General features: G+C 38.9%; 2 protein-coding genes across 2 annotated transcripts in view; one reads left to right on the forward strand and one right to left on the reverse strand.

Annotated features, from left to right (window-relative positions):
- gapvd1 (GTPase activating protein and VPS9 domains 1) overlaps positions 1-24,178 on the forward strand; it is a 748,782-nt gene that overhangs the window by 367,507 nt on the left and 357,097 nt on the right. The window lies entirely within an intron of this gene.
- Positions 13,253-14,914, reverse strand: aplnra (apelin receptor a). The gene has a single exon (XM_028457011.1). The coding sequence runs from the start codon at positions 14,800-14,802 to the stop codon at positions 13,717-13,719; it is 1,086 nt and encodes a 361-aa protein (XP_028312812.1). The 5' UTR covers positions 14,803-14,914; the 3' UTR covers positions 13,253-13,716.

Here is a 24,178-nt window from a genome sequence, read left to right on the forward strand (position 1 = left end):
GAGCCAGGGGGAACAGAAGTGTTAAAATTTGAAAATTAGATTCTTTACACACGGCAAGGCTCTTACTACAGATCAAGCAACTTGACTGTGCTCAAACAGAGTAAAACACAAACTTTTCAGTCCATCTGCCATTTAACAGCCTATTTTCAGAGTCACCTTGAAAGACGCATTCTTATAGTTATAGTTTTCCATAGCCAAAGCACTATTTAAATATTAATTATTATTATGTTGATTGCATCAGTACCAGGTTGGTAGCAGCAACGGGATAACATGGAGGAGCTACATTGAGTAGCTATTCAATTCTCAAGTCAACTTCCCGTAGATTGGTTATTTTCTTATTTAGCCACTGACAGCTTTGTATATAAACTGGTTTAAGTTGTATTTTAAGAGACTTAAAGGGCCATTACAAGATGCTTTGGGGCCAGATCTGGCCCACAGGCCACCAGTTGAAGGGCCCTGCTGTAGGGCATTGGTTAGGGTCTTGCATTGGACAGTTCACACATTTGACTCTGACTGGTGCCCCTCAACTTTGTTACAATTACAAATGAGCTGCTTTAAAGGAACAGCTCATTTATATTAGATGTAAGTTTGATACCATTAACAGAATCATACAACAGAAGTGAAAGTTACTTGTCGTTGCATTTATCGTTCTTCAGACAAAACATGCAAGTAATTTACAATTGTACATTGGTGTGTTGTGTACCTTCTAAGGGAGCCGAATCAACAACAACATCACCGCTTCCCTCAGATCAGTAATATCTTCCCTAAAATCATTAACAATTACCAACAGCGAGAACAACACATAAACAGGCTTGTAATTGTGCTATCATACCAGTGTACGTTTGGGTTGTTGGGACACAATGTCACTTTTCAATAAGTCCACCAAGTTCTAGTCTAAATCCTGTGACATCAGACTTCCTTCAATAAGGTCAGAGCAAGGGCCAATTTATCAAGATGAAGCGAGTTGAAGGCCAAGGGCCAGCTACTGTATGTACCGTAGTTATGTGACCCAAAAACCCAGAAGTAATTATAGTCTGCAGTCTAAAGACTTGTTTTGACTCACGGTTCCGACTGTCCGTACGAAACTGGGCAAAATAGCCTCCATGTGTTCTGTTCCATGTTCATGGAATGCTTTACAGAAAGACTTAAAACTCACAGAGTTGAAATGAAATGAATAGAGATATTGTAAAGTTAAAAAAGTAAAGTCCAAATAATGTGGAACAATTCAGATCCAACAGTACAGTATTCATGTTCTTATTTTTAGGACACACTTAAACCTTTTCAGTGTTGGTGTTTTATTAATAAAGAAAATATACGTAATAAACTGTCTGCCCTCTAACTTTCATTGCTCAAATCTAGTCTTTTATATGTTCTTTTCATCTTTATATATTATGATAATATAAAATATAAAAACCAAAAGTCAACTGACAAAATAAATGACTATTTATAATATTTGGGTGAAGAAACATGTATAAAAACCATGAACATTCTATAAAACACAAATTTCTCACATCACCATGGTTACTTGTCTGGCATAAAATGAAAGTGTCTATTTGCACGGTTGCCGTACGCACAACCCAGGTATTGGTGTGGTTACCGAAGTACAAGTACGTAGCGTCTTGGGGTTAGGATTAGGATTAGATTATAACCCAATATCGCAACAATTTTTAGGGTTAGGGTTAGGTTTAGTCTTAGTCACGTGACCTAAACTTGAAATTGGATCAAAAGTAAACATGTCACCCAGCGACCCTGAAAAACTGGAACAAGTGAGTTTGAAATGGATGGATGGATGGATAAACATGTCAGTAATAAATGAGATAAACAAAAATACATTTGTTCCAGGACTAAGCTTGCATAAATTAAAAAATGAAAAATGATCAATAATTAGTGAAGGAGTTAATGTCAGGTTAAAGTTTGTGCAGCCTGTATTAAAAAAAGTTATCATAGTACATGTGACTATTTTCATAATGTCAGATGAGTGCACTATTTATTCAAGCTTTTAGTTGCATGTTTAGTTTCACTGTTAATCCAGGATCTGGTGTTTGCGTGAGATTCAGAGAATTTGTAACAAACATTGACTTTGCACCCTTTAGTAGATTTATAACATGTTTAGATATCCTAAGATCAGTATGTTTTTTGTTTAACTTATCTGACAAGTGTCCCTGTGTTAGTGTGAAAGAAACCTTCACATCAGTTGTTTTGCAACTCTCCAAACAGTTGCTGCTCCCCAGTGGACAAACCACAGAAAAACACTGTATTCTTCTCATCATATCACAATGTAGAGAAGCATAGCTTTAAATGAACCAATATTGCATCAGTTTTAACTTAGACTCAGATGAATGACTTTTATAGACCAGTGATTCTCAAAGATTCTCATTCTCGTTTTCTCATTCTCTTATTTGTGAATACTGTAAAAACAACAACTTGAGAGCACAACGATGGAATGAGTGATAACACATTTTAAAGAACCTAACTTTGTAAATAAGTGGAAATAAATAGTATATGGTGCCTCATATATAAATAAATATATACCTTTGTATTTTCAGTTCTAATCATGTTCTAATCAAGATCATTTTTATCATTATTATTATGATTATCATTTTAAACCAAAAAAAAAAAACCACAATTTAAAATCTCTATATTTCCCATGCTTTTATTTGTTAATTTTAGTTTCATCTATCTCTCCCCAAAGTACCCCATGTAGTGCCGTCACATACCCCTAGAGATACATGTACCCCCATTTTTTAAAGAAAAAACTCCTTATACAGTCGGTATATTAATGCACTTTGAGTCTCATTGAAAAAAGCACTATATTCAAGCCATTATTATTATTATTATTATTATTATTATTATTATTATTATTATTATTATTATTATTATTATTATTCAACCCATTAAAAAATAAATAAAAATGTTTTAGTTTCTTAAAATATATATTCAGTACCGTCCTACTTCCAGAGGATGACGCTGTCGCCACACAAATGAAACTCCATAGAGCGACTCAAACGATTTGCAGTCAGGTGACATGATACTGGTCTCCTGATTGGCTAAATATATTTTTTTAAACAAACCTAACCCTCACACCTGAGGGGTATTCCATAAAGCAGGTTATGTTCAAATGAGGGAAACTCTGAGTATCTCATTCCTAAACACAAGGTATGTTCTGAGTATGTTACCATGGCAACATTGTCCGTGAACTAAACCTGGTCGCTGGCAGGTTTTTATCAAAGAAACCCTGGGTTTCTACCTGGCTCCGCCCACCTGAACACCGTTTCTGAACACTTTAATGAACCTTAACTCTTCTCTGAAACACATTAGTAACATCACACCACAGACGTGCTCACGTCATTACTAATGTTACGTTTTTCTTTTCTTTTTTTTTTTGTTGTACAAACGCTAGTTTTCTTTATAATATTGTGGATACAGATCATTAAGTGAAAGACACTGAGAGGTTGATCTGCATTAAAACATTTACTGACGTCTGTAGAAAAGTTCTCTGGATACAAACCTGTAGATAATATAAAGGTAGAGATGATAATTTAAATGAATCCACTTTTAAGGCTTGATTATTGTTTTATATTGTTATACAGTTAAATCTGTAGATCATACATCTTTGAAGGTATGATGACGCAGTGAGGTGTGACGCTGCTCTTGGAAGCGATGGGTCACGGGTTTGCTTCCCGCTTCAGTGTTTTTTTATGACATTTTTTAGGACGTTGAGATGACTCTGGCGACAATGTTACATTAAAAATAAATATAAATGATGTGATATGAAGCAGTCTTTATATCCAGTGTAACAGGAGGGCTCTCTATGTAGTCAGCCTATGCTGCTGCCACGTCTCCGCAGACACATTTTATTCATTCTATTCACCGCTCGTCACATCACTGAAGTAATAAAGTGATGAAGTGACCAAAATGTGTGACTAATTATGGGTGATTTAAGCCACTATAGTCACTGAAGACTGAACGCACCTTTAGAACAGGCTCATATTCCTCTAACACTGGCTTATTTCACCCATTAGGGTGAATAAATCACTCTCTTCCGTTTGGTTGTCATGGCAGCTCGAGTAATCTCTGATCCATTGATAATGGCTTTTTATTGCGTGCGTGCACGTAAGTAACCCAAGGTTTACATACTCAGGGTTGATTGACCCACTTCATACCAGCTTTAATGGAATCCGATACTCAGAGTTTCCCATCGTGGGGTTTGTTGACCCAGAGTTTATGGATAGACTCAGAGTTTGTTAACCCTCCTTTATGGAATACCCCTCTGTACATCTCGGTTAACTGGTTTCTGCTTAAAGTTGATTTAACATTATTCATATAGAAAGTCATAATTAAAAGAAGAAAGTAATGATATTGGATGACTTATGATGATATACAGTATGAGTTACACACTGCATGCTGATCAGCAGCAGTAGACGATGACCGATTAAAACATTTTGTAGTAATGGAATAAGAAGAACAATGAGATCAGAAAAATACCATGTACTTTCTTAGACTGTCTTTCCCCCACTCTCTCCTTGATTGTCCTTTCACATTCATCAATATTATGTTTTCAGCTCTGGACACTAATAAAGAAAACTGCATCGAGGCTTGTTTGACTATGTTACACTGATTAGAAAGAGGTGTTCATTACACTTTCATCACTTTAAATTTTGAGGTGTGAGAAACTACAATCTGTGAATATCTTTCTAACCAAAAAACAACTCCAATCCAATAAATATGACATTATATCTCATAATTATGACCTTTTTGTCACACAAATATGACTTGTTGTAGGGATGTTTTTATTTTTCAGAGTTGTAATAGTTTTGATATAATTGAAGTTGTTAAATATTATTAAAAATAGCAATATTTTAATTTTATTTTATTTTTTTGGTAGATTAGTAGCTTTACAAAACTACTCAAAGCAGTTTAGTAGTTTGTCTCATCCTATGATCTATATTGATTATAGGATTTAATGCTTTGTTGTGTTGTTGTTGTTGTCAACAATATTATCTGAAATGTTTTTCATTATATGTATTAATAGTACTATATTATTATACTATGTTATAACCATATCCTTAGATAGTCCAAAGAAATACAAGCACACATTGTATGTTTGAGTGCCACATTATCTGAACTTTTTTCAGGGAATAATTTGATTAAATTCTGCCATTTAGGTGCAGAAAAATATTATGAACAGGCAGTACAGCGGCCCTCTGGGACCATTGTTGGATGTATTGGCTTTGTCCCATTTTTCATTGTCATTCATGCACAGAAAACTCTATGTCCATCCCCATGCAGGTATAACTGAAAGATGACTTGGTCCTTGTTTACCTCTGTTGTGTTTGCAATTCACTATTCATGCACCTGAGTGCCTCCAGCAGCTGAACTGGCACTGGGACCAGCCACTGACAGGAGATGTATTTATCCCTGAATTAGCCTCAGGAGCTGCGCGCCTTAGAGCAGGACTCCCACAATGGACGGGATAGAGAAGCATGAGAAGAGGAGCTTTGTGCTGCAAGGATGGTGAGCCTTGAGCGGCCACATCCGGAGGAATGTGCAGCACATTCAGGTCTGGCCAAACCATGCCGTAGTTCGGAAGCATCATCTCTCGCCTAACGATGTCCAGCAGCAGCAGCAGGCCTCATTAATATGCACCGCGCCAGGAATGCAGGGGAATAGGTCAATACATATAAATCCTTGATGGATGTGATTGTTTTCAAATCATTGCTGTCAAATATCCTCCACTTATCCATTCATCATCCAGATGATCTGATGACAGATTTAACAAATGGTTTGGACGAGCTTTATTTCCTAATGGCCCTCGGTGCCAAAGAAAGCAATATTTCCATGGAAACACTGATGTCATGTGAATTGTTGCGTGTTTTTACGGGCTGTCGATTTCAGGGTCAGCGTACTTACAGTGAGGGGCCACTATCAGGTTGAGCTGGACAGATCAGAGAGACAAGGTTTCCCCATCAAACCTGGGAGCAATTTAGTCTTCATACGTGGGAAAGAGTGAGACAGCAGTGTTGTTGTGTGTTGTGGGCACAGTTGCGTGCATGTGCGTTGTGTGATTGTACACGTTACACCTCATTATTTGTTCATGGATAAGAAATAATGTGATTTGTATATGAAAACAACAGCAGTCAGCATTATCGGACCTCATTGAAATGGCGTACAAGGGATGGGGAGATAAAGTCCTTCAACACAAACAATGAAAGACTTGTTTTAGTTTTCTTTAAAAATATTACACAGTTAAGACTCTGCAACATGTTGAGACATTTACTCAGTTCATTTACCTCAAACCAGAGACTAATGACCCTTTTTCTATTATTATCTCTGTGATGGTGAACGTTTAACAGGCAACATGTCTAGACGTGTTATTAGTTTCAAAACCAACAGCTTGTTAGCATGGATATGAGGGGAGGAGACCCCTAAAGTAGGAGACATAAAGAAAAGTGAATCAAGCAGAACTGCTGTTAGTTGCTGTGTCACTTCTTGCTCTCTGTTGTTTTGATGGGTCAGGATCCGTTTTGTCTAGACAGGTGCAGATCTAACACTTGGACTCAGACTCTTTATGTCATTAACAGTAAGCCATAATCCTCTGGACAGTTTCTCATCAAAACGCTGTCAGCCGCTCACTGAGCATCACAACAAGGCTTTTTAAAGTGAATCCCAGCTGTTAGCGCGTCTACATGTTTAGCTGGACCTATATCAGGTACCACGTGTTAAGAAATATTACTTTTTTATGAACATGCTGTGATTTAAGTAAGTAATTCTTCACATTACTCTGCCCTGTTCTACTGCAGTAGGAGGTCCATAGAATAATAATAAAACAACAACTATTGTTAATTTTATATCCTTACAAAAGACCGATGTACTGTTTCAATGGATACTGGACTTGTTGTGTGATGCCTTTCTCCATGGTTATACAACTGTGCAAAAAAGTACTTCAATTCTTTTTCAAATAAATGTGCACGTTATGTTCATTGGTAAAATTCATTTTGAGTTTATGGCTACAGATGACATTGAATTGTGTTCACTTCACCTGAGGATTATGAGGGTGTCCTTGAAAAATTCTCTACCCTGTAAGGGGTCCCTGGATCCAAAAAGTTTAAGCTTCACTGTTCGATTGTTTCTAGTGATTTTGTCATCACCTGAGAGTTTGTTGGGTTTTTTTTTTAGTTTACTAATTAGATTCTCGCTCTTGCTTCTTTGTTTGGTTTAATGTGTTTTCAGCTGACACTGTGGATCTTTTTTGAATAATGTGTGTTTTTCTTGGGGCGTTTCTTTTTAGGCTTGGTTGTGTTTGGTGTTTTGAGTTCATTTCCAGTATATGGTGTATCATCGGTGTATATGCCTACTCATCTCAGAAGTCCTGAGTTTGACTCCTGCTCGCAGTCCATCCTTTGATTTGACTCCCGCCTCCTGACCAATCAGTTCTCTTGGAAATTGCATTGGCCAATGGGAGCATTTCTGCACAAGTTGCTGCATGGATCAGATCAGCTGACAGGAGAGAAAAATATTTAGGGATTGATGCAATCCTTCCCATTTACTCGATTACATCCTATAATAAAGATATACAGATGGAGCCTGAGTGCGTCGGGCGCTCTTCGTATACTGGGACCAATGATTTCATTCATCCATACATTCACTCGTAGGTTACTTTTATACACACTGTTGGTGACGCTGAGAGCCTCAGCAAGAACACACTGCGCTGCTATAACCACGAAGTGGTGAGGGTCCTGTAAGATAATATAGACTACATAAAATACAGTAATAATGTCCACCATCTGATGTAGGCTTACTCAGCTGTATACGAAATGCTGCCTCAGCCCAAAATGAGGCGGATACATGAACAGAAATACATCTGAGCAGCAAAAAAGTAAACCTGATCAGAGTGTGTCTGTTATTTGTCCAGTGAATTAATAATGTTGATACAACCTAATACATTTACACATTAAAAGCCTGCAATTTTCTGCCAGCATACCTTCCTTCCTGGCTTTGACTGGAGCAACAATGTTGCTTTTGGCCTGGATTATGGATTTCAATTGTCTGTTCATTCATAATGTGGGCCGCTCTGCACATACGCAGTGACCTCCTCCCCATTTATGTGAGCAGGCACGCTGGCTTAAGTTAAAGTGTTGATAACCAGCTTTGTAGTACAGCTGCTCTGGGATCGTGAATGTTTGGGAAGGTGAAGCCAGCTAATGGAGGGACATCTTGGATATATCCAGCTTGGTATTATAGGCATCTAATGTTCTTGCTTTTTGTTTGACCTTGGAGGTTTTTTTGCATTTTGATTGTTTACTTTAAATTAGTGGTTCCAAACTTTTCACAGTCATGTACCCCTTCAGACATTTAACCTGACACCATGTATACCCTCCTCCTGCAACACTTAAAAAACATAATATCATATACAGCCCTACAGTGAATTTTACTGATCCTGTTGAGGAATAATGTATAATAAAAAATAATATTTAGAATATTTGCATTTCCTGGAGAAAATGCAAGTGAGGATGCAGGTGCTGGCCCACGTTGAACTGCATTAGCTTATCATTGGCATTAACATTATCTAGCATTAGCATTAGCTTAGCAATAACAATAATCTATAAATAACATTAACCTAGCATTAACATTAGCATAGCAATAGCATTAGCCTAGCAATAAAATGTACCTAGTATTAGCTTTAACATAGCATTATAATTAGTCTAACAATAACATTAACCAAGCATTAACATTAGGATAGCAATAGAAATAGCCTAGCATTAACCTAACATTAACATTGAACTAGCAACAGCTTTAACCTAGCATTAGCCTAGCAATAACATTAGCCTAGCATTAGCGTAGCAATAACAATAACCTAGCATTAGCATTCACCTAGCATTAGCATTAACCTAGCAATAGCATTAGCCTAGTAATAACATTAGCAATAGCCTAGCATTAGCATTAACTGCTCTATTTATAGTCTAGTTTCCAGTGTTGTCATTGTTTTTAATTTTCATTCACGTACCCCCTTTGACAATTCATGCATCCCTGGGGGTACCCACACCCCACTTTGGGAACCTAGGCATTAAATGGTCAGAAACTTTAAGCCATTTCTTTTTGGTTTCTGGTGCAAAGGTGCAAAGATCCATTCATTCATCCATTTCTGACCCGCTTGTTCCTGTTTTCAGGGTTGTGGGGAGATGCAGAGATTTCTTAGCAAATATAAGGTTTAGCTCCAAAACAAAAACATACATTTGTTTGATTGCAGGTGATCACTGCTATGCTAAGGAACTGTGACTGGCAAACCATTAGAATTCATATTTATTTTAAAAAAACAACTTCCCAGTCAAACTAGTAAAAGAAAGGCCATACGTATTCAGCGTATTCTGAGTTAAAATGCTTTGGATCAAACCCAACAGCCTAATTTGACCACATCTCCTTCCAAAACAGCTGGCAGCTTTTAAACACTTTGAAATCAGTAATAAAAGCACATTACCTTCTTCTGAAATCTATTGCTCATGACCAGTTTTTAATTGGAGGAAGAGATAAAGAGAGAGAGAGCATTCTAATTGTATTTTAATGAAGTAAATAAACACTCTAATGTGTGAGGAAGTTTAGTGCAACAATGATAATCCAAAGAGAATCAGTCGGCTTTGTAAAACGAATATTTGGATCCTTAAAAGGTGATCTGATTAATGAGAAAATAGTGGGGTGCATGCTTTTGTTTTTGTTCAGTGTGTGTGTGTGTGTGTGTGTGTGTGTGTCTGACAACAGGTGGATAGACGCCGCAGAGAAAGTATGGTTAATGCCAACAGTCTATGGAATGTGTCACAAGCCCTCATTAATGTGTGCGTGTGTTAGTACACACACACACACACACACACACTACAGGGTGCATTTGTTGCTGCCTGGGTGGGATGGGACATCAGGGAGATCTGAGGGAAGAGAGAGCAGTTGTGTTTGGGTTCCAGTGTCCCATTTGTGTTCAATGACAGCGCTGCGGTGCACACACCTGTGTGGGCTGCTTTAATGTATGCCACTTTGAGTTTGGAGATGCAGAGTGATGGGGTTAACATTGGGCTTACTGTAATAGATACATCAGTGGAGATTGCTAACAGTGTGACAAAAAAGTACAACAAACTGATTCCTCTGTCTCATTTTTCTGAATGGTCGGAGTAAAACTTTTCACGCTGTTGAAAAACGTTATGGTTAGAAAATGATTTAAAGAAGCATTTTGCTTTAGATTACGCCCGTTAAACCCAAAACAGCCCAAAATTGCATAATCTTGTCAGGCCAGGAAGTAAATAATAATTCAAAGGATTTTGTAATTGTGAAAGGAACTTGAACAAGATCTATATTTGTTTCAACCCCTTGTACAGTACCCCTAAACAATGTTCACAAAAAAAAACTGCAACAAAAAACTGTAGATTTCTTGGACTGAAGTGAAACACAAATGGCAAGAAATGAGAGACACTTGGCTAAACATTTTGTAAACTATTTTATGATTAGTTGTAATATTAGGGAAGGATCTCAGGGATAAAGTCATGGATAAGTGTGGATTACATCAGTGGCTATGGGAAGTATCTTTGGAATTTTGAGTTTTAAAATGAAGGAGGTGTGTTTTTGTTATATATATATATAAATAAATAAATAAATAAATAAATAAATAAATAAATAAATAAATAAAGGGACCACAACTGTAGGTAAAGCCTCTGAAGATTTAGATGACATAATATAAATCTCTGCTTGTCGCTAAAAAGAGGAAACATTTTAGTTGAGACTTGATACCGACTGTAAAACGTATTCTCTCGCTAACAGGTCAAACAGGCCACACACAAACACATGCAGCCTTTATGTGCATCCACAGCCTTTTGCTTTGGTCAGCTGCTGTTCTGGGTGAGTTGGTCCAACGTTGGATTGTGGCCTAACAACATCAGACAAGCTGTCGGGGCAGCTCATCTCAATAACAACAACATGTCTGACCGGTCCAGCATGCATGATCGACCCCACCCTGCTTTTACTGTCCCACTGATACACAGTATGTATCGCAGTGATGAATGAGGAAACAATCACATTTCCTCCAGTCCCTTTAGAAATGATTATCAGGCTCATTAGTAAAGAATGTATACTGATGGGATGCCTTTAATGCATGAAGGAAAAAGGAAAGGTGAATTTATAGCAGCAACCAAGCGTTTACATTATAGTAAGCCTCGTGGCTGTAGCTGCAGCAACTCATGATGATGAAAATGCTGAAAAGATACCTGAATGTGCACAAAACTGAAAATCAGTTCGAGAGGCAAAAATAATTGAATGCAGTTATAAAAAAGCAGTATATACTATAGTATACAGTATATACTATAATGAAATAAATTATCATTTTTAGGATTTAAATGCTTTAGAAGCTTTGTTGTTGCCTGCTTTTGTTTGATATAAACTGAAATGTACCAGAATGACTTGAAATGTAATATAGGAAATGGATTTGTAAAATCTAAATTACTCTGAGCTGGAAAATTTGCCATTAGATTTTACAGACAATGGCCCTGCAGCCCTGAAAGACGTAGCGTATGGATGGACAATGCCTGATGTGACATAGCTTTAAAAGCTAAGTCACAAGTACAAAAAAATAAAAAATAAAAGCATGACCAGTTCTTTAAGTGCTGACTCAGCCTACAAAAGTCAGGACAGGCCTACATACTGTCATGTTAAGACAGGTCAGGATAGGTCTAGTTATGTTATGAGTGTGATCCCTTTGGAAAGAACACATTAAATTCCTATTTTGCAAATCTGCCCTTTACATAATAAACCCCTGGGACTAAACCACAGAATGTACACTGTGCACGCTGGAGTGTCCAAGTTGAATTCCATCTATCTATCCATCTATCCTGTGATGGGCAACAAACTCTAAGCTGCTCCGTTTTACAGCAAAACACACGTCATGTCTTCTACACAATCATGCTTCTCTTTCACTGCTTCACACATGTTCTTACTTTAAGGCACTGATGCAAGACCACCTCATTTAAGTATAATTTCTCCCAAACAACCACGCCGCAGACTTAGCTTTTTTTCCTCTCTCTCTCTCTCTCTGTGTGGGAAGAAAAGTGCACTGGAGCATCTGCAGGCCGACTCACCCCCCCCCCCCCCACACCCCCACCCCTCCTTCCTGAAACCCCACCCTGTCGTTTCAACCGCTATCTCCTGTCAGTGGGGACAAATATTGACTTGTTTGGAGGCACAAACCTCTGCCAGGGTCAGAGACACTTCCCCTCCCACTGTCACTGTGCACCGATCCCTTTGTTCAGTCCACATGTGGGACTTTCTTTGCATTAGAACATCTTTAGTTGGCAGATAATGACATTATTTGTACATTTTAATGTTGAGTTTATCAGGCCACTGGGCCTGATTGGAGTTTTTCTTTCAGGGTGTTTTGCCTCTCATCCTCTGACTAGACTTCTTCAGTTTAAATGAATTTCAAGTGTGTCCAGTAAGACAAAACCCCTGAGCTGGGATATGGAGGGATACTTAAGGGAAATGATACTTGAGTCAAAATCAAGGCCCATGGACCATTTTTGGCCAATCAGAACATCTAACCTGGCCTTACATCCCCAATGAATGATAATCATGATTTATCATAACCTATAAAAGTGTCTTCAGAATTTTTGTTTTTACTACAGATGACTATTGAATACACACTTCTATGACTGGTGTTCTGCATAATCTGGTTAAGGTCTGGATGCTGGCTGTGAATCAATAGAGATTAGAGATCTATTAGTCTGAAGGTGCAAAGCAGAGCTCCTAATGACTGTGGTACAGCCTTAAGGAAACAACAGGGAGGTGCAACAAATCTCAGGGTCTATATTTACATTTGGCTCATTCAGTAGCTCACCTTTATTTAATAGTAAAAAAAAGTCAAAGTCACTATTTTTTCCCCGGACACAAACACAGTGAATGAATGTTACACATCTGGTTCTTTACATACATCTTTAATACAGTAGTTAGTTACAGTGAGCTCATTATAGAAAACATAAAATATGTCTATTTGGAAGCGTTTTGAGGCTCTTTTGTCCCCTTTTAGTGCTGTGACTTCACCGTAGACCCCCTTTTATCCTGCCCCACCCCACACTCTGTTTCTCAACATTTGTCAGCTGCCATCTGCCTGTCTGCCCCCGTCTACACAAAACTATACAATTAAGCTGCAACACCTTTATTCCCATTACACCTCCCTCCCTCCCTCCCTCCTTCTCACTGACACCAGCTTTGAGAGGACGCTGTGCTGTTTGAACTCCCTGCCATTACTTTGAGAACAAGTGCTTCCAAAACAAAACAGTAAGAAATCCAAACATACTATGAAAATACTGTACAGTTATGGGTTTAATCCAGTGTAAACAGATGTCCATGTCATTTAATTCACAAATCAAAAGTCCCCCTTTTGTGGATATATATGAAAACTTTAGGAGAGCAGAACAAAACAACAAAAATATAGACTTTTTTTCTCAGAAAAATTGAGGAACAAAGCAGCAGAGGAGATCAGCCGGCTGGCTCCTGCTTCCTCAGTCCATGCAGCACAGTCGCTCACACTGCAGCAACATGTGATGAATTTTAGGACAGTGACAGTTCAAAGTTCATCTTCTTCTCTTACCAGTTCAGAACAATGGACACTTAAAGTCTGTGAGAGCACAAGTGTTCCAGGAGTGGAATTAGGGACCGTCCTGCAGCCCTGTTCACTTCTCCTTCATCTTTCTAAACCTTTGTGGCCAAAGACTGAATCTCAGATTTCTGAGTCTGGGCGCTCAGTGTGGAGGACATGGAGCTCATCTGGCCATGCATAGCTTTCTTCAGGTTGAGCAGGCACAGGCACTGTGAGCGAAAGCGCAGGTCAAAGAAGGCATACAGGAACGGGTTGAGGCAGCTGTTGACGTAGGCCAGGCATGTGGCGTAGGGGTGAGCCAGCAGCAGGAAACGCAGGAATCCACAGGAGCTCGGGGCCAGGTTCAGGTAGGAGAGCGCGTCCATGCTCTTCAGCATATGGAAGGGAGTCCAGCAAATGGCAAACACCACCACAAGAGTCGTGATGATCTTAAGAAGCCTCTTTTTCTTTTGGTCTTCTTTGCGAAGGTTGTTGAAGTGGCGTGTGACGGTGCAGCCGATGAAGCAGTAGAAGATGGTCATGGCCAGGAAAGGCAGGAGGAAGCCCAGCGCAGAGGAGGACAGGCTAAGTCCTGCAATCCAAAGGTACTCGTGCCTCTGGTTCATGGTTACTAAGCTGAAGTCCATGGCACACGTGGTCCGGTTGCTGTTCTGATCATCCACCGTGGTGCGAAAGAGCAGCGTGGGAACAGCCAGGAGGCCGGACAGGAACCAGATGGCTCCCAGAGAGGCCAGCATGGTGCCCCGCGACCTTAGCCTGCTGCTGGACAGCGAATGCACGATAGCCAAGTAACGGTCAAAGCTCAGACAGGTGAGGCAGAAGACGCTGGCATACATGTTGACCAGAACCACATAGCTGCTGATTTTGCAGAGAGCGACGCCAAAGGGCCAGTGGTAGCCCAGCGCCGTGTACACGGCCCACAGAGGAAGGGTCACCACGAAGGTGAGGTCAGCCAGGGCAAGGTTTCCAATGTAGACGTCTGCAGCACGGCGCTTGGATTTGGACCTCCACACCGTGAAGATGACCACTCCATTCCCTGACAGGCCCAGGATGAAGATGAGCATGTAGAGAACTGGGATGAGGGAGTAAGAAGGCTCCCACTCAGAGAAGTCACAGGCAGTCTCATTGTAATCATAATAATCATAGTTATCAACATATTCCGCAGTGCTGGTCTCCATGCTGAAGAGGAAGTGAAGGTTCTGTTTTTCCAAACAATCCTCAGTTTCAGGTGGAAACAGAACAGGTTTGAGTCCAAAAAGGTTCCAGAGCAACGTGTGGTGAGCAGGATTCGTGAGGACACAGACTGACTGACTGTTGGTGCTGTCTGCCTTTTTAAACTCGGCCCTCCACTCCCCTGGTTCCCTCTCAGGACGACCCCCTCCTCCTCTCCTTACCCCAGTAAAACCAGCTCACTTCTCCCCTCCCTCTCTTTCCCTCCTCCTCCTCTCTCACCTCCTCTGGCAGCAGCTCAGCCCCAAGGATGAGCCTAAAACCAACTGATAACTTCTATTTGTACATTAATGAAGTAATGAAGTAAGAGTTAGGAGGGAGAATATCTTGACTTATTTTATTTTCCAAACACAGGCATCTCAATAATAACAAAACATGTTGCAATACATTGTTTTGTCTTTGAGGACACCATCTGTTTAGTTTCAGGCCTGTCATCAGAAGAACTATATTTCAGTTGAGTAATAATATAGTTTTGTTGAAATAAGACCTTTATCCTTTAATAACAAGGAACACTCTGAACATGATAAGAGCAACGCTGGTTACAATCTGACCCCACACGCAGGAAGGTTGTTGGTTTCATCTCTGATGGCCTGTCCTCAAAAGTGCATTTCTATTACGTGGGAGCAGCATAGCTTTATTCAACACAATTTCAATTTCAATTTAATTAAACTGTTTTGCGGCGGATGACAAAAGACCTACGACCTGGTAAAGGACTGCATAAAAATAAAAAAAACCTGATGAATGTAAAGCTTTTTTGTAAAAACATGAAATATATTCAATTAGAAATGTTCTATACCACTTTAAAAAAATGAGTACAACAAACTACTGTAATAATTAAACAACAACTAAGAAACACTAAATAGTAAAATCACAACTAGATGTAAACAATGTGGACTGACTGCAATTTCTATATATTTCTTAAACAATCTCCCTTTAAACACTTGGACAGTTGGAGTATTCCTCCAAGTTTTTTTCTTTTTTACTATAGGACAAGTCTGGACATTTTCACTTCTCTCGTTTACCATCACAATCACGGTACTTCATTTTAAAAGGCTGTGAAATAAGCATGACACCAGAATGTAATGCATTAAGGCTGATTTGACTTATTTAAGTGACATTTTAACAAAGACTTTGGCTGTAGGCCTAGTTCAAATATTCAAAATACACATGTTTATGTATGTGTGATGATAGTAGTTTAAAACGGCAAATAATTGCAAGAAATATGATTAAATGTCAACAAGCTTCCCAAGTCTGTGGGAATATCTCAGGTCTGATCATCTATTTCCATAATAAAGGATGACGCAAACACACCAGTCAGACAGGGAATGTGCTTGTTGTTCAAACTTGAAGTCTTTCTCTAGAAATATTTTTGCTTTGACATGATCATTGAAGTCTGTATTGTAGTCAGTCAGTGCTTTTTAAGAGGAAATCAAAGCACTGTGCTCAAATTGTTCTTTTTAGATGTTTGAAATCTCAATAAACTCTAATTTCATTAAACCCAGAGATACATTTTAAATATTCTCCACCTCTAAAACAACATTGCTGATCACATCATTGAATGCCAAAATAAAAACAAAAAGTGGAGGACATTCCTGAGATATGCTAACAATGTTTACAGCACATGTACTTTCTGTTTTCTGGCCTCCTAGTGATGATGGGAAAAATGTGCTTATTAAATCCTCTGTACAGTCTATCTGCTGACTTTAAAAATGTCTGTGATTAAAAGAAGACGCCTTTCAATCACAGTTTATCAGCCTGCAGTGAGTGACTACTGGGACTGTGCTGCACACCAAGCACTGCTATAAAAGTCCAACATGGTGCTCTAGCCATGGCAAACACTGAGTTTCATCATATTTCCAAAATTTGCTTAAAGCAGGTTTTTATTCTGCAGTTTTTATCCGAGGCTGACAGTAAAAAAGACAGTCAAACCTTCAAGTAGCAACAAATCCACAGACAGACTCACACACTCTCACACCAGGTGTGTCGCACCTCTGTCACATCCCCCCAGGAGGGGATTTGGCGCCTGCTGCTCTCAGGCTTGGCATCCTTTACTCAAATAAATTAGCAAATTAAAGAAAATAAAGAAGCACAGATAAGGAACAGATGGTCAGATTAGACCATCAACTTTGAATTTTACTGAGGACTTTCCACACTTGGAAATCAAAGTCTTCAGAGGTTTCAAGATAACGTCCTAATCCTGACCGAAACATGAGAGGAGGACCATCAGCTCCTTGTCAAAGACTTTCTTCGGCAATAAATGAAAAGTTTAAACTGAAATCCAAATTTTCTTTTTGTATTTAAAAAAAAAAAAAAAAAAAAAAAAATTAATAATAATAATAATAATAATAATAATAATAATAATAATAATAATTATTATTATTATTATTATTATTATTATTATTGTTATTGTTATTATTATTTATTTATTTATTTTTTTAAACACAGCTACTGTATGTCTGAGGGTTCTCTGTCTTCAGTCCTGGACCACACATGTGTCTGCCACAGCTGTGTGGCTGCTTTTGATCTGCTGCTGAAATGACCCTACACTGCTGTGCATTGGACTGCTGCAGCCTCACGCAGAGCGTCACAGGGCTTCTGCAGAGACAAAATACAGCAGCAGGCGCATTTAAATTGGACAAAGGTGGTGCAAAACATCTGCATCATTTTATGAGACGAAAGAACAACAATATGTTAGTCACCAAAAAAAATCAAGCCTGCATATTACAGCCTACAGATAAATGCCACTAATTTAAACTTTCATACAGACGAAACATCCAGTTGTTTGACATCAAAGTGGTTCAAAGTCATATCTGATGAATCCTATACTCTGATTTAACATTAAAAATAAAATTACAAAAAGACGAAATCATGGGAAAAAATGGATAAATATAGGACAGAATGGCAAACGTTTCGGGGTGTACCCTGCAGGGGCTACTGCCCCTCGAGACAGGACAAAGTCCCAATGGACGAAAATTCAACCACTTATCAGAAGAATTGACCAAATTCCAGACTTGTATATAAAAATATTAAGTATTAACACTAATTTTATTTAAAAAAAATAAAATAAAATCATGTTTTGAGTGATGTGTTGACATTTAATTAATAGAAGAAATAATATACAAACTGGAATTTTGTCAGTTTTTTTCTAATAAACCAAAATCATTTTAGACAAATCTAAAGACTCTCTGACTTCACATCCTGACTGTGGACTTTGTGTGAAATAAAAAAAAAATACTTAAAAAAATAAATAAAACCAAAACATGTGACTCATTAGATTCATTTTTTATACATTTTAATTAAACATTATGTAAACATTATTTATTTTTACAATTTGGTTTACTCATGCAGAGGAACAAAGCCTGTGTGAAATATGATACTGTGGGCTTTATGGGTCATCATACCAGAGTGCGAGGTAAAGGTTTCCACAAATTGCCAATGCATCATGAGGTTTACATCACTTAAAACTTAAAAAAAGAGGGAGTGTGTGATATTTATCTTTATAAGTGGAGCCAATAAAAGGGGACTGAGGGGGCCGTTAGGGTGAACCCGTGTCAGCTTTACTCAGACAAGATAGGAGGTGAAAATGGTGTCATCTTTGACCTCAGGTTTGTTTGAAGTGTAAGAAATTGTTGGCAACACTAAGATCTCCCTGCTTTGATTAGTAGCCAATATAACAGACCCCAGGCCGTAGAAGAACTGGCTGTTGCACTCAGCCTGCACTCGAGGGTCCATAACGTCACTGCTGGTAGACTTTGTGAGACAGAAAACAAAATGTAACATGAGACAAAAATGTGTTTCTATTGCTATTCTACAGAATACCATTCCTAAACAGCGGTGAGCCTCAACATCAGATCTTTCACACGAGGCTGCTAAGTGCCGTCTCTGCTGTGTCAGACGATGTTGCACCCCTGTGCCGCTGAGCCAGCTCTGGGTTTGCTGATTCAGTGTCGTTTATCAAAGGATCAGAGGCTGGTGGATGTCACTGTTTCATTTACTCCTGCGTGTGTGTTTGTTTTCAGCGGTATAGTAAAAATGGAGCAAAATAAACCTGGAAAGCACATTAATCTCCACTGGCTACACATCTATACAGCATGTCTGAATATCTGGGATTTTTATGGCCCTAACTTTTTCTGAGCAAATAATTGGGCTCCTTTAGTGTTCGGGCACATTGACTGTGTTACTGTGCTCTAACCAATAATATCTCCCTGGTCTGTAAATACATCAGTTTTCAGGACAATTTAATTAAAAGTACACCTGAACTGTCAGTCATCTATTGGCATGGCTATAGCTTGCTCATTCACCAAAAACCTTTTTGCCAAATTAAGGCCATCCAATCCTTCTAGCAAAACGAATTTTGAGCAACTATCATTTTGAAACTTTCTGACCAAACTTCTGAGGTGGCAAAGAAACCATTTGTCTTTGTTGCAGCTGTGAGCTGCTACGTATGAGCTAGCTGCTAAACAATACTATAACAGACCAAAGTCTCGAGCCAGTGCAATGCAATGCAACTGTTTTTTTTTTTTTTGTTGCCTTTTTAGCCTCCATCCGAAACACATTGATTTTGAAAGTTGTGTCACGCAGCAAGAAAAAAATGCAGTCATGGTTATTTTTGTGCCAGGGTGACGTTTCCCCGTGAGATCGTGTTGACCAGCTACCAGCCTTGCACTGCTCTGACGTACTTAGCAAGTGACAAATGTCCGTTGTTGCTGGCCAACAGCCAGCTGTTAAACAGGAAAAAAAATTCCTGAATTTTGAGGAAAAATGCACTGTGTGCATTTTTCGTGACATTAAGAGCCGCAACATAGCACCTAAAAGCACATTTAAATGAAAACTGCACATGAATCAATGCACGTCTTTCTGCCATTTTTGTCGATAATCAGACAAAGGGAAGACAAAGGGAACATTGTTGTATGTACTGCTGCCTACGCCTCAGAATTATTACTGCAGGTTGTGTTTAAAAGTAAAGCAGTTCAAGAGTGACGTAGGAAGCGTGCCATGTACTTTTTTTTTAGAAAGCCAAAGGTTGGGCTTCAATGATCAGGTGAAAGATATCAGAGAATATATTTGGCATGTTTCATTAGTTAGTAGGCCTACTGTACACAAACAGGCAAGAGTTATGGGATGCGAAAAAAAACAACATATGCAATTAAGAGAAGCTAGTTACTGTATACAGTAGCTATATGTGATACACAAAAAGCCAAGTCAGTGATTAAAATTCCCCAAATCTTGTGAACTCATCAGAGAACAATGCTAAAAAAACACAAGTCCTTCCTAACTTTCAAAGCCTGCTATAAACTGTAAGATCTTAAATCATCTGCAGATCACAAACAGCTATCTGGCTCCTCCATCTTTCTATACTTGACCTCAAAACTGAGCAGAATGAAGACCTCCGCCCAAACATACGACATGTTTCTGCTGATAAGGCAGCTCCATTGTTTTGTATTCATCCCACTCAGTATTATTCTCTTAATGAGCAACCCACCTGTTGAGTGTTTCATTAGGAAGCTATTACACTTCCTCAATTCAACCGCACACAATTGGTATAACAGATTCCATTTTGATTTCTATTTTTTGTTTCAGTTAGTTAGTTTCTCTGGACTATTTATTTTTCATTGTGCTCGATAACCTTTATACGTGACTGGTAACCTGCTTTTCCTGTAATAACCTTCATATTGTGCTGTGTCTTGCACCCACACTCTGCTATCCCAAGGCCACTTTAACTTTAACTGCTAGCTAACTATACTGAGTTTAAAGCCAATGCTGTCTCAGTGTATGTGTGGATTTTCCCCCATGGCAAGGTGACTTAATAAATACTGGTACAAGAAAAAAATATGAATGAAAGTTCAATTTTTCCTTATTAGAAATGTACAGTAAGCACATAGAAGTGGATTATTGATCAATCAAAAAAAAAAAAAACAGTCATCAAATGCCACATATGGGTTAGCTTTGGATAATGTGATGCTTTGGACAAAGTTCTGCTGGAAAGAGTTGTTTTCCACCAACAATGTGAATGTTACTTTGACACATAGCATTTACTGCAGCTCAGCATTCCAGACCATGTACGCCTACCACTGGAAACTCGTCTGTCTTTGATGGTCCTAGCCTCATTTATGATAACATGTCCAGGAAACAACAATTGTTAAGCAACATTTTAAATAACTTAATCATTCTGACTTCATGTCGCCAACTTCATGCCCCCCCCCCCCCCCCCCCCCCCCCTCCCCCCCCCCCCATACAAGCACATAAACAAGGATAAAATGCGGTCCACGTCTCAAAAGGTCAGGCTAGTGTTGGATGCTGAGACGGACGCCACATGGTCCTCAGGTCATTGCTAAAGAATTTATTATATTATATTGAATGTGCATCAAAGCCCAGTTTTCCATGAATGGGCTGATTGGAGGGAGGGCTTATCTGGAGCAGAAGTCGTACTGTCTGCTCTGGAGACAGTTGGCTTTGGCATTCATATCAAAACCCAAACATGGTGCAGCCGGAGCCAAACTGTAGGCAGGTTTGAGAACTGATGATTGTTGATGAACCAGAAAAAAGGTTTTTCCGTTTGTTTGCCTTTTATCTTCCTCCCTTAATGAACGTCTGCCATGAAATCAACATGCACTGATTTTAATCCACAGCATTCTGATTCATATAACTTGCTCATGCATGTGGAAGGAAAATCATGTCCATCATAGGGTTATTTTTTAACAACAGATGACTTTCTTCAATAAATAATTCACCACACAGCAGACCTGCTTATGATAGATGGTTGGAAAACTTTAGATATAAATTTGCCAGATTTATGTCACAATTAAACTACATCACATTTCTGAAGTTAATAGTGCTGTGATTTATACTCTGGGTCAGAGTGAGCCTATTTAGGGTTACAGGTTAATAGTGGGAACGTATTGTTATCGATGTGTTGACAGCTAAAACCATAACTTATGAGATCAATGCTTACAGCACTAATGTGTACAGCTTGAGCAATAGTTAATAGCAAAAACTGAGGATTATCTTTATCAGCCCCCAAAATTGTATCTTGTGTGCTGTTTTACCTAAATGTATATGGTTTTGTGCAACTACAACATTTAAATTTGCACATTAAATGTCTTTTTTTAAGCACCCGAAAAACGAGAATAACACCCTTTAATGGCAAAAGATTTGGCGTCTGTGATGTGTATTTTTCAGAAAATATGCTGTGTTGAAACATTGTTTGACTCTCCATCTTCATGTGGATGTAGCTTAATGGCAAACAATAATAACTGTCTATAATTTCCAGTTCTTCCATCTCCAGTCGCTCTGTGAGGAGCAACAGGGTCACAAGGTGTTTCCCTCTATTTCTTCTTGGGACTGCAGACCACCCTCACACCCCTCACTACACTGTGTGTGTGTGTGTGTGTGCGTGCGTGTGTGTACACAACAGGATGTGCTATATTGGGACAGTTGAGATGCTTCTCCTGTTTTAGGGCTTCCTAAATGCAGCTGTTTATTTTGCAGCTGGCATGATATAAATGGGCATCTGGATTTTGGGCAGCATCTGCCTCACAGCAAGAAGGTTGAATATCCAAACGTTGGTGGCCATGATCGTCCTGTACAGGGATAGATGGATCTTCCTGATTGTGCCTGTGGTGCCCTCCAGACACACTAACATCTCATTTCCTTCTAAAGTCCACAAACATGCATGTTGTGATTTAAGTCACAGAATCCACCATATAGTGAATGTGTGTGTGAGGGCCCTGTGATTGTCTGTTTTTTGTGACTTAGCTGGAAAAAAAAACACTAGAAGTCTTTTCCTGTGGAGACGGATAAATTGATGATATGAATTATTTCAGCCAAAAGAGTGTTTTTTCCCCCACAAATTAGACAAAGTACAGTAGTTGACGGGAAAACTTTGAATGGAGTTGGAGTGTCGGAGTAAAACCTTGAAGGTAGGGTGTGAAACAACAGCCCAGGAGAAAATAAAGAAGCTGCAGAGTGAGTCTAATGAAAAAGCAGATGTAATGAAAGAAGTCAAGGAACAAGTTGATAAGAGGGTACGCCTGCAGTTTTCTCTGTGCAGCAGACTTAATAACAGGGATTAGGATCCATGGGGACTGCTGGGATCTCCTGGCTCAAACAGACCCCAGCCCGGCCCTCCCATCATCCCAGGAGGCCTGCGGGAATCTGACTCCATTTGGCCAAAATCTCCTGACAAAACAAGAACCCTGTGGCTCAATTAAGAGGAAATTAGCCTTTTCTACCTCCTCTACCTCAACAACTTCACTGCATGAGTGGTGTTAGTGTTAATGTGATATTCAAAATCAATTACCTGGGCTGCGTGTGACACTAATGCAGGTTAATTATGTATTTTTACATTCTTGGAATTATTTTTCTTTATAATGGAGTACCTGGATCCTGTAATCAATCACTACTATATTTATTTATAGTCTTGATATGATTATTGCCTGTTTTCTTTGAAACTAGAAAAACAGAAACCTGACCCCTGCAGCCTGTTTGGAGAGGTTACAGTGACCTGCAATAGAAACACGTTGCTTTACAAACATTCACTTTAAGGTCCTACAGAGCCTAAGCAGAACATTTCTGAAAAATGTGAACATTTCTGTGAACCATGAGAAAAAGCACAGTACAGTATAACCCTGGCTAGGTTTAGTGAACAAAATACTTATGTGCTTAACATTTAACCCCATAAAAGAGTCATTTTAGACTGAAAGATTTAGTCATTGCAGGTAGGATAATAAAGCCACAGGGGTTGACCGCTCAAAACAAGGTGCTGAAAGTCTGGCCAATGTGTGGAACCCGTCCAAGTAAAACCTCCTGCAAGAAAAACTTTAAAAAAGGATGCCTGTTGTGTGTCTCAACGCACAAGTGCGCCAGGATTATTGTACGCTATTTATGTCTGAAATAAGATCCATTATCAACATTGCTTTAGGTTGGACTCATGTGTTTTCATGTTGTGATCGCAGGGGTGTTGAAGTGATTTTAGTTCAGGGGCCAAATACGGATAAGTTTCATTTCAAGTGGGCCGCAGAGGTGGTAAGTACAGTATGTAAGTAGAGTATATAAGGCACCAACAATATCCAAGCAATTGGTGATGTTTAGGTAGTGACTATATTTATTTAATTTGGGGGAATCTTGTCAAATCAATTGAGGATTGTGCAGGATTTTGGAAAAATAAAGTTTCTTTCAACAATTTGAGAGTAGAAATGACTTCCATCGTGTTATATGAGCATGGGAAAACTGAACCTCTGCAAATATTGTAGAGTTTCATTGAATTTGCAATACATTCAATGAAACTCTACTTGAATAATTGTAAAGTTCTACTTCCAAATAAAT

The sequence above is a fragment of the Gouania willdenowi genome, chromosome 9 (assembly GCF_900634775.1).
Source record: "Gouania willdenowi chromosome 9, fGouWil2.1, whole genome shotgun sequence".
NCBI classification, from domain to species: Eukaryota; Metazoa; Chordata; class Actinopteri; order Blenniiformes; family Gobiesocidae; genus Gouania; species Gouania willdenowi.